This window comes from Labeo rohita, chromosome 9 (genome assembly GCF_022985175.1).
Source record: "Labeo rohita strain BAU-BD-2019 chromosome 9, IGBB_LRoh.1.0, whole genome shotgun sequence".
NCBI classification, from domain to species: Eukaryota; Metazoa; Chordata; class Actinopteri; order Cypriniformes; family Cyprinidae; genus Labeo; species Labeo rohita.
Genome location: NC_066877.1, coordinates 13,785,142 through 13,797,256, shown reverse-complemented (window position 1 = coordinate 13,797,256; position 12,115 = coordinate 13,785,142). Strand labels below are relative to the sequence as shown.

Sequence of the window (12,115 nt, the reverse complement as noted above, 5' to 3'; positions counted from 1 at the left end):
GTTTGTCTTCATGAATAAGAGATAAGAGAGAATGTTTATAGAGATTCAAAGTTTACGGATGTTGTGAAGCAGTTTGATCTGTCAAAATTCTGATCGTTTAAACGTACACAACTAAGATAATTCAATAAACTCTGCTCTTGTTTTTATCATCATCATTTCATCGCCTGCTTCTGCTCTTCACTGGCTTTACTCAATTTCTTGGCTGACATGAGACTGTTAATACAGTTTTGGGTACCAGACAATCACTGGTTTTGGGTGCAAAACAATTTTGTTGACTAGTTGTTCTGTTACCAGACAAAAGATATTTTCTGACAGGATCTGGCGTCCGGGGCTGGATCTGATAGTTTTGGTGTAGAGTTCTACATGACTGAAACACCAATACGTCTCTCCAGAACAGGTTTGAGTGAGGAATATGGGTGTGGAGAATCACAGCCCAGTAGTTGACGTGTAGATGATTCCCAATCCCAGCCGATCTCCAGCCTGCTGCACACACACGGATACTGTTTGTCTGTCCGACAGGCCCAGTCCACAGCCCTTTTCACTGCCTCCCAGTACATCGGTCTGAATGAAGAAGAGCAGAAAGTCATGGATCCAAAAATACAAGAGTAAATCATTACACTGCATGAGGATGTGTGTTGGTACCTGGGCTCCTGGGACTCTTTTAGTCGGAGGAGAGACTCGAGCAGCCGTCCCACTTCCAGCTTCTTCACCCGGATCAGCTGCAGCACCAGCAGAGTCGCCAAAAGCCTCAAAATGTCAGCATGAGCCTTCACACCTGACACACAAAACATGACTGATTCACTGATTCTGACTCACAAACTGTGACTGGAAACTAAAGATTACATTATTTTAAACTATATTCAGATTCAGCCTGATGCATATTGCACTTTAACTGGAAAGCATTTTCTCATTTCCAGATTGGCTGCTGTTATACAGTAAAGGCACACAAATGTTCTTCCTCAGTCTGTCTATAAACTGTTGTGTTCACAATGGCACGTAAATGGCACTTATGAACAAACTCTAATTCATTGCTTTATGTGTCGGTCAGACATCTCTTCTTGTCTGAGTAACTGAAAATAAGCTGCAATATGGACAAGACCAGCAACAAGCATGTAAAAAATTTTCTTACCAAAGGAACGGATGCCTTTCTCCTTAAGGAAGACATTGGCAAAAAAGTCTACATCCAGGTTGAGGAAGCTGCTCAGCCTGTCAGTGCACTCCCAGTATCCATCCTATATCCAAACAAATGACATACGTTCATATTCCCTCACACATTTACATACTATATATAATCTAGTGTGTTAAATCATGTGTAAACACCTCATGCTGAAGTTCAAACAGCTCATTCCAGGCCACTGTGTCTGGTTTGCTTATTTGTTTTCTCCCTTTTAGGAATTGTTTTTGCTGTCCCTTTCGCTTTGCTCCAGGAGCTGATATATTACGTTGGAAAAAACCACCAAAGCCACCAGATTGTGGGGGAGAGGGTGGTGCTAACTTTTCGGGTTGATCAAAGACAATGGAGGCAGGAGCCCTGGCCCTCCTGGAAAAAGATGCGCCCATCTTGCGAGAAAAACCAGGAGGGGGAGCAGGGCTGGGAGTCATGGACATGAATTGCTGAGAAGCGAGATGATGAGGACGAGGAGGATCTGCACAGACAGGAGGAGTTGAAGCATGAAGCTCAGCAGCAAACTCTGTGGCAGACATTTCTGTAAGGGAATTAAGGCCAATATCTCTGACTTCCAATAATTCATGAAACTGACGATAAGAGCAAGGAGGTTCATAGGAGAAAAGCGATGGGGAAGGGGGAGCGGGACGCCTTTGGCTCCTAGAGCCAATTCTGGACATCGGAGTATCAGAGACATGTTTCACTGAGCCCCAATTTGAGAGACCATAATAATGATGAGGATGGGAAGCACTTTTCTTGGAGGCACGTACGGGAGTCATGTCCATCTGGGAATCAAAGCTGTATTCTGAGGGGAGAGATTCCATGCATGGAAGATCACTGCAAGCAGACATTACGGCGGTAGCTGGAGGGGGATGCATGTCACTTATGGAGGCACCATCAAGAGAGGAAAGAGGGAAACGAGCTTTCAATGGTGCGCCCCAACTGCCTTTAGTTCTGAAAACAGCCTTTGGTGCATAAATCCTAGAGGCAAGGCCAGGGCGAAACCCTGAACTCATTTCTTTCATAGAGCCTCTGACAGCATTAATGCCACCATTAAGACATGAAGGACGCCAGGAGCTACTGGAGCTAAGATAAGAAGGGCGAGCTGCAGATGCTTGTTCTATAAACTCATCAATACTTCCATAGTCATCCTCTGAATCATCACTACTTAAACAGGCCATATTACAAGAACCCAGGAGTTCAGGAGATGTGGAGCGGAATCTGCTCCATGGATCAGATTCCATCTGAAAAAAAAATCATTGTTGTGAATACTAAGGAGCAGAATACTGAATGATGTAAACATTTATCACTGCATTACATAACAGCTGTAATAGACCCTTTTGTTACCCATACATAATCATCCTCAGCACCAATAATATCCGCAGTCATCAGCTTCTCTTCAGTCCAAACTATATATGGCAAAATATCCACATCCTCCTCTGATATGATTTTAGGAATATCTGTGAATCCAGAGTCATGTTCATTCTGCTCCTGCAAAGAGCAAAAAGGGCATTACTTGGGTTTTTAATTGTCATGAAGTTGATTGACAGAAATTAATTCATGGCATGTTTTACTTAGAATGATTTTGATTCTGCCTTTTCGTGAAAAAAGTGATTCCCTGTGTGTACAGATATTTACTTTTTCATTATTATCCATATGAAACACTTCATTTATGTGTGAACCATTTATTATTATGGCAAGACTAACTAGATACGAAAGATTAAAAAAATATTTTTACATATTTATTTTTAGATACTGTATATATATTGGCATTGAACACTCAAATTAGTCAACCACTACCCAAGCTGCAAATATTGTATTCTTGGGGATAACTAAAAGCTATAAATACAGATTTGGCATTAATTCTGAAACTGGATGTTTAATTTTAGATTATGTTTTGCATCAGTGATCTTTCACACAATCCTTAAATTATCAGTAATCATACCCTCTCTTCAATGGCGACAAAACTTGTGAACTGGGACAAGATGGAGAACTCTTTACTGAGCTCAATGATGTAGGACTTCAGCTCTGCTTTCTTCCCCTGATAAACAGAGAAAAGACAGCAAGTCAAGTTCTTCTGTTAGCAAATCTGCTGGTTATAATAAAAATATCATCATGCAGCCAAATACTGTACCTCGTGTTCTGCCTCACTGCTGCCTAGAATGCCATCTTCATAGTCTCTGATGATCGCTCTTGCTGTTAACTTGTGAAGGAGCTACACATGAACACACACACAACTCCTCAAACACCCTATAAACTATTGATAAGGTTTCAGATTATATAAAATATTTAAGATGTTCACTCACAGTTCCCTTTGTCTTTTGTAGTTCTGTGGTGGAAACCATTGTTTTGATCTCTTGTCCACTCAAATCACCAAACAGTGTGGCCTAAAAGAGTGAATATTACACAATTCAAACATATTACATACAGTATATTAATAAATGACAACTGCATTTAAGATACTAATTAAAAATAATCAGGACATGTTTTCCATACTGCTTGTCACTAAAGGAAGAATATTTAATCATCTTTATTTATAGGAGACCAATATAAGAGTAAAGCAGGTCTACCTGAGTGCAGTGTGGCACAAAGCCGTATACGAGAGTGTGACAGTCACTGAAGAGAGCGTGAAGCTGTGAGGGGGCTTGAACAGGAGGGGGCGCTGTGGGATTAAACCGCTGCCACTTCACTGCCACTGATCTGCAGCCTGGAGACTCCATACGCTGAACCTGAGCGCGCACCTGAAATTACCCACAAATCTGTTCAACTCAAGCCATATTGGAAAAAAGTTTCTTTTTTAGTTATTAAAAAAACAACACAAAGAGTGTGATTCACCTTCTCTGTCCAAGTGTGTTTCATCTTTGTGTCAAAAAATTCATATGTTCCTCCACCTGCCTGAGCCAAAGCTCTGAGCATATGACGATTAGCTGTCAAGCTACACAAACACAAACACTATCAAACTGTAGGTTCAGAAATTCATTGTGAGTGAAAGAGAAACTTAAAGAGATTTGTTTAAAGGCAGACCTGAGTCCGCAGGTGAAGAGGCGTGTGTGGCAGGAGTTTTCCTGGACCAGCTGTAGGGTCAGAGGCTGGTTCTGAATATGTCCATCAGAGAGCAGCAGGATGTTCCTCACACCCCGACAGGGAGGCAGCAGACTCAGGATCCGGAGAGGCCGCCACAGATCAGTGCTGCCACCAGAGCCGCTACACGACTGAGAGAGAGGAGAAATGAAATGATACACAAAGGAACTGAGAATCATCTTTAACCATTTGTAAACATTACTCACCATAATAAATTTTCTGGCTGCTTCAGATGCCTCCTCTAATGGCAGTGGTGCAGGAAAAGCTTCCTTGAAATCTGTAGAAAACACAACACATTTTCACTCATAAATCACAAGAATAATAGGGAAATGAAAATGTCCACATGATGATCAATATCATAGTTTCAGTGAGCACTAACCAGTGCTGAAAGAGATGATGTTGATCTTCAGTGAGCGGTCCAGAGATTTGAGGACTTGAAGGGCAATCCTGCGGGCGTTCAGCATGGCGTCTCCCTGCATGGACTTGGAGGAGTCCAGAAGAATGACCACATCGCTCACACTGGACGGACCTCCAGAGCTGGACACCCCACTTGACTTAAAGTCTGGATAAAACACCAGCATGCAGGCCTGCAGGGATCAGATCCCAATCAGTGTTCATTTTTTTGTCAGGGGCCTTTTTTATTTTGTCATTCATTTGTTTGATCATTGCTCTACCTGACTATCTTTATCTGGATGGTTCTCAACCCACATCCTGGGTATGTGGATATTAGAAAGACTGAAGGACACCTGTAACCCTTCAGATCCCAGAGTCTGTCCCGGCAATGTGCTGATCACTGCCTTACAGTCTGTCCTCTGAATGGGAAACACTAATAATGTTAATATATTTCATGTTTTTTTTTTTTTTTTGAACTATTTTAGTAAGACAATGCACAAAAGTGAATTAATAACCTTGGTTTTGATGCGGTGTGAAGAGCTCAAGTTGATGATCTCATAAGGCATTTCAATGGACATAGACAGAGAAAACTCCCTGAGGAAAGAGAGAGGGAACAAAAATGAAATACTTATTTAAAGGACACTGAAAAGATTAAATAATTAGCTTTATATTGTTACCCATTAGCAGGTGCAATTTATTAGTAAACATAGTAAATTTCCCTGTCAATTCTCCAGTATTTGAGATTCTCACCCCTCTGACTGAAGCTCCGTCACACCAATCTTTTCAACAGTTGCCTGAAATACAACACAACTGTCAGTCAAAACACTGTAACAATCATCAGGATTGTAAATACAGTGACAAAAGACAGTCGTACCTGAGTTGTCTGATTAAGGGCGGCTCTCTGTTGCCATGGTGCCACGCTGCCAGACAGTGAGAAGACTATAGAGCCTGATCTGACCACCAGCTCAGTGATGAACGTCACCTTGATCAAAACTGTGGCTCCAGGAGGAAGATTCCCCACGCTGATAGTAAATACATCCTGCCACACATGAACACATGACCTTAAAGAAACCTTCTGATACATTATCACACATAGATGAGCTCCAGATCAGATCATACTACAATTAAACAGAAAGAAATAGGAGCTAGTAACTCACAGGTGCATCCTGGTCCATCAGGTAGGCTCCATGACCTTTCTCTATGGCTTGCTTGTACTCCTTACGAGCCTGCTCTTTTTCCTTTACCTATCGGACAAAAACAGACATTGTAAACTGAAAAGAGCAAAGGCTGCATTTAACCAATTCTGAATGACTCGCACCTTTCCAATGACGTGTTTTCCATTGATAAAGGCTTCAAATCCACACACTGCTGCCGTCTCCTCCAGCGGAAAGACATACTTTGCTTCAATGGGAACAGCACTCTGGTTTGTGTAGGTCTGGAAAATGATGACCTGGTGGAAGTGGAGAGAAACTTAGGGATGCAGTTTGAAATTATAATTCAGTTTTCTGTCTACAGTTTCTATAGGTGGCATTTTGTAATGTTTATATTCCTTTTATTTTGGTCTTTTATTTGTGTCCATCACTGTTTTGTTCTAGTTCTAGTTTATTAGCATTTTTTCATTTTTGGTTCTTTTGACATTCTTCATCACCATTTATAAACACTGTGTTTATTAATGCAAGAGTGTTCATTGTTTAGAAAAATTAGTTTACTTTGGAATCCATCATGCTATGACTTTTCTTTTAAATTCCAAACTGCAGTCCACCGCTGTAGTATCATACCTGACACAGCAGGTCCATCAGTTTGCACCTCACATTGACAGCCTGTAGAGGAAGTTTCTGACCACTGCTGTCCAGCAAACCTGCGTTCATCTCCTCCAGAGGATTCTTAGTGGACTCCAAATCATCACTGTCATCACTGGACACTAATAAAAACACAATCATACAAAACCACTGATGAATTTGACAACACAAATCATAGCATTCAACTTTACAGAGCATCAGATATCCCTGAGGAATGATCTGTCTTTCCACCATGTCAAAACACTGTTATTATAAGGGATTGTTAATTTAACACAATTAAAACCTAATTATTTAATAATTCTGTGGATTCTAAAATTATTTGCTTTTCTTTAGCAAAAATCTTTAAATTGTGATATATTGTGATTAATTAATTTGATTAAAAACAAAGTTTTTAACCAACTTGACATTCTTCCACATATAAAAGCTTCTCTCTCAGCATGTTCTGTCCACTAAACTTTACTCACAGACATCAGGCGTTGTGTCAGTGATCTGTGTGAGCTGAGTGTTAATATGAGGATGAAACTCTTTTAACTCGTCCCCCTCCAGACTGTACTGAACCACATACTTCAGTCTGATCTGCTCTGTGTTATAGACGACAAACTCATCATCCTGTCAAATATAAAACACAAACACAAATGCAAGGGTCACATTAGATCCCAAAACTACAAGCAGAATATTTAAGTACACAGAAAATGATTAAGAAAAGCACCTCAAATTCAGAGAGTCTGTTGGGAGTGCGTTGGACTCCGTGTACACTGTGGTAGCCAGCAGGCGCACAAGTCAAAGTGGTGTCTTTCTTCAGCAGGTCCTTACACCGACCCAACGCCACTTCACACACCAACAGCAGCCGAGAGCCGTCAGTTGCACTGGGCTTGGAGTATTTCACACTAGTCCTTTAACAGAAAAGAAACTTACTGACTGGCTAAAATCTGCAGTTGTCATGATAGTGGATTCATATTAAAATATGAGTATTGCTAAAGACAACTGACTTCAGAGAGTCACTGAAGTAGATTCCTCCTCCAAGATTCCCAATATCCGTCCTCTCAATTCCATGCTGTTCGACTCCAACCCTGGGCAGCAGCAGACCTCTAGAAAGAATGTTTCAAAATGTATATTTATTTAATGGCATGATATGCTGATTAAATTACTTAACAGACATTAGAAAAAGTTATTTCTGTCAATGCATAGTCAGATTTTAGATTTTTTGTTTTGTATTTCAGGATTGGTCTACATGGTATTTTTGTACTCCTCATTTTCTTGATTGTTACATTAAGACTGTCATAATTTAGCAATATAAATTAATATTTGTTAAAGTTAATATTTAAATTAATGGTTTATTAATAACTCTCACCGTGACAGTATTCCCACTAAACTGCTGGGACTAGTGGAGTGGAGGAGGGGTTTAATGTTGCCTAAATCCTCCCTAAACAACTGAAGCTCCACCCCTCTGCTGACACGCAGGATCTCCTGAATCTGAACAGGCCTGTGGTGGATACAAGATTAACACAATTATTTAAAGAAATGTTCTAAAAAATATATTCATGTTTAAACTTCAGACCATAATCAGCACAGTCAAAGTTTACCTGTCCTGAAGCAGCTGAGAGACAAAATGAAACTCAGGGTTTTGTGGTGGAACAACCTCAATGCTGCACCTCAGAGCTCGATACTTTCCCAGAGACGAGGGCGAGGGGCTTCCCAGAGTGGCCTCACTGACATTTATAATATCTCTGATCAGCTGGAGACAACAGAAAAATTAAAAGAGTAAAAAGGTCAGATCTGCACTGTTGAATTAAAAATCCAAATTTAAGAAAATCTTCAAATGTGAAGGAATTTTATTCAGTACTTGAACTAAGCATTTAGTACAATTTTAAAAATCTATTAATTTGTACTAATCTATCTATAATAACTCACAATCATTTTTAAGAATAATGAGATTTAGCTTAACTGTCATGAAAATAATGTTAAAACACCAAAATCTTTGAGGTCCTAAAGTATTATATTAGTTTTATAATGTAATTGATATATGCATCACCTGACAAAGGTCTAGTTTCTGAGACACCAGCTTGTTTTTGGAAGGAGGGTCGATCATTCTGAGGGGTAGAAGAGTGTTGACCTCCTCCAGCAGGGCTTTGACTTCATCCTCTTTCTCAGTCTTTTGTGTCTGCAGTAACAATCCCTCCACCCTGCTCACCTGCAACAGCACAGAGCCAATAAACACACCTCAAACTGTTAAACACAGCAAATTCCTGTCAGCTTCTTTATTGATCTGAGTGTGATTATCTAAACTCATTCTCACATCATTGAGGCTGATGCTGGAGACGGGGACTGTCAGGATGTTGTTAAGGGAACCGAGAGCTTCAGTCCAAACCAGCTCTATGAAGACACCAACTTCCTGTGATAATGTGCTGCAGTTCAGCTTCTCCTCCAACAGCAGCTGCCAATCAAAAGAGTGAGCAATTATTTCACATCCATTAGACAAGTTATACATACATCAAATGAATAAAAACAGATCTGTGTTGTTTATCTAACCTGCTGCAGACTATAGGATGCCAAGCGTTCAACCTCAGGTGGAAGTGTGTGTGTCTTTGCGAATCCTTCTGTCTCCATCTCCTTCATCAGCTGCAGATACGCTTCCACAGCATCTTCAGACGTCACACAGAACACAAGCTTGTCCTGAACCACTGCAGTCTATAGTGAGAGAGAGTCCGTCACCGTCACCACCAGACAAATTCAGCATCTCCATCATCATCTATGATTCCAACAAGGTGAATTTATTAATTAAACAACATTCAGGATGATCAAACCTCAGCTTCACGCAAGACTGAACACAACACACGATACTGCTGGCCTGATCGTCCTTTGGCACTCTGCAGCTCCAAAACAGACAAAGTCTTGGGTTTGACCTGCAACACACCATCAAACACTTGCAGACATGCTCAGGCAGCAGGTGAAAGCAACACAAATCCATTTAAGAATGTGCACTTTAAAATAATAAATACGTAAATTTTCCCCCAATCCACTAATAATTATATTGTGGATGATGCAGGAACTCACTCACCCTCTCAAAAATCGAATACTTGGCCACTTGAAAATATGAAGGAAATTCAGGCAGGTCATGGTCGCCTTCTTTGTAAACTCTGCATTGAGTAAATAAAAAAGGTAGTCATGTAAAATAACACATCTAAACAGGACAAGTGCTGCAGAAACAGAAAAAAAACTGTTGAACAAACTCAAGCGCACCTGAACCTGCCAGGACGGGGTCCACCCTTCTCAAGAATCTCAACCTCAGTCTTTGGGAGTTCAGAGTGAACTTTGAACATCTCTTTTCCTAGTTTGTGTGTCGACACTTTTATCTCTTTATGGTGAAAAACAACATTATGTCAGTCATGCCACAAAAATACATGGTTTATATAACGTAAATATAATGTCAAATACATATCTCATCAAAAATGTACTGCAACACAAAGCCAAACATATACAAACACAGAACAAAACACACCCACTGTAAGCAAATACAACTAATGTGGCTGTGACACTCCCATCTGTCCTGTCACTCCACCTCCTTTCACATCTGATGCAAGTAGACCTTACAGTATCAGAAGACAAACATCTGATATCTGTTCTAACAAAGAAAGACTGATACAATAAAATTACTAGATAGTGCTGGTTTGGCAACTATTTAATCAAAGTGCTTTGGAAGTGCTAAACCAGGTAAAACTAAACCAGGTTTCTAGATTACAGTGTGGCAATACAACCACAGAAAACAAGCAGTGCTTAGAAACTCCTACCTGTAGGAGGGAGGAATTCAGAGCTGCTATATGGCAGCTCTGTGGGCCAAATTATGCTCCGTCAAAGGCAGGAGATGCCCTTGGTCCAGACAGCTCCACACATACTGCGTCTCGACCACTGGGATCTGGAGCTTCTGGATGCTGCGCTGCCGGTTACTGCTCAGATCATTCACACTGCTAGTCACTACAAAAGAGCACTGGAGAAGATAAACGCAGGTCAGAAGATACACTTCAGTAAATGGAGGTCAGATGATACAATGCAGTTCTTTAGTGACTCGATGCAATCATTCTGCAGATATAATACATTTTGGTGACATTTTTATTGCATTTTTGACGCATCAGTGGTAACAGAAAACCAAGAAGAAAGTGTCTATATTTTATGCGACTATAAAACGCAATTTCTTATCTACACTACAAGTAAAAATGTTTTTGAACAGTAAGATTTTTAATATTTTTTTAAAGAGCTCACCAAGCCTGCATTTATTTGATCCAAATTGCAGCAAAAACAGTAAAATTTTGAAATATTTTTATTTAAATATATTTTAAAATGTAATTTATTTCTGTGATTCAAAGCTGCATAATTACCCCAGTCTCACGATCCTTCAGAAATCATTCTAATATTCTGATTTGCTGTCCAAAAACATTTATTATTATGTTGAAAACAGCTCAGTAGTTTTTTTTGCAGGTTTCTTTGATGAACAGAAAGTTAAGAAGAACAGCATCTATCTGAAATAGATATCTTGTAACATCATAAAAGTTTTTATCATCACTTTTTATCAATTTAAAGCATCGTTTCTAAATAAAAGTATTAATTTCTAGAATTTCTTTCTCGAAAAAAATACAAAAATAAAAATAAAAAATAAATGACACTGACTCCAAGCATTTAAATATTATAGTGTATAATGTTAAAAAACTTTTTGTTTCGGATATACGGTGATCTTTGGATCTTTCTATTCATCAAAGAATCTTGAAAACTGTTTTAAATATAATAAGAATATATTTAAAATAGCACAATACCAACCTGTTTGTTAATGACATATGAGATGTTTCCTCCATTCTCCTGCAGAGCTAGTCTCAGCTTATTCTTCTCTTTAAAAGGCACATTTTTCACATCTAACACCACATTACAGTTTTCAAATACTGTCATGATGCCACCAGTGTCTAAACATGCAAAAGCGACAGAAAGGCAGCAATGAATCCTACAGTAAATAACAATCATATGATAAACACTGTAAAAATAGCGTCTTTCTATTTCCGTTATCAGCACAAACACATACAAGTTAAGCACCTCGACAATTCACTAAATAAATAAGACTTTATGCACAGTGGATATATTGATATATAAATGACACACAAATCAAATTATCTTTGTTTCGATATTAAAATAATGAAATAGTAGGATATAATCAAAATCCTGTCGCGGTATCTCAAGTAGTGTTATCATGTCATTAGCAGACAAAAGAGCACCTACCGCGGAGAAAATCAGAGTCGAATGACAGGCTTATGTTTTAAGAAAATACTGTTAATAATCTGTCGTGTAAAGTTCAGTAAAAGCGCTTCCTGACTCATGCATACGGTAAAGACACGCCTCCCTGTCTCTCCAGTGGTTGAACCGCAGTTTCCTCTAAAAACAGCACACCTTTAAACTGCTTCAAATGAACATTCGATGTCCTTACAGCATTTTATTTGTGATATTTAATAATCTCATTTCTACGCCAGTCTCCTTCCGTTTAAACTGCATTAAGACCAAAATAGGCGCATGGCACGTGACCTAAACGCATGTCTATACATACAGTAGCGTGCATGTAAACACAAGCATAGAGGGGCGCCGCATCCCTCCAACCAGATGCTTCTGTTTTGGTATAATCCCTAATGGTCCCTCCCTTTCC

The 12,115-nt window shown here is 39.5% G+C and overlaps 1 protein-coding gene across 1 annotated transcript; it reads right to left on the bottom strand.

Moving 5' to 3' along the window:
• Nucleotides 1–359: 359 nt before the first annotated feature.
• Nucleotides 360–12,009, bottom strand: parp4 (poly (ADP-ribose) polymerase family, member 4). Its single transcript, XM_051118766.1, is given in 35 exon segments — nt 360–561; nt 643–775; nt 1,130–1,232; nt 1,321–2,409; nt 2,513–2,656; nt 3,111–3,206; nt 3,300–3,380; nt 3,472–3,552; nt 3,736–3,906; nt 4,001–4,100; nt 4,190–4,377; nt 4,453–4,523; nt 4,626–4,833; nt 4,921–5,058; nt 5,155–5,233; nt 5,390–5,433; nt 5,514–5,678; nt 5,797–5,883; nt 5,958–6,089; nt 6,418–6,560; nt 6,903–7,047; nt 7,148–7,331; nt 7,428–7,526; nt 7,790–7,921; nt 8,022–8,173; nt 8,471–8,629; nt 8,735–8,872; nt 8,968–9,126; nt 9,243–9,341; nt 9,497–9,575; nt 9,679–9,793; nt 10,227–10,269; nt 10,271–10,423; nt 11,248–11,387; nt 11,698–12,009. Coding segments are annotated over 34 exon segments (5,238 nt in total). The 5' UTR covers nt 11,374–11,387; nt 11,698–12,009.
• Nucleotides 12,010–12,115: the final 106 nt, after the last annotated feature.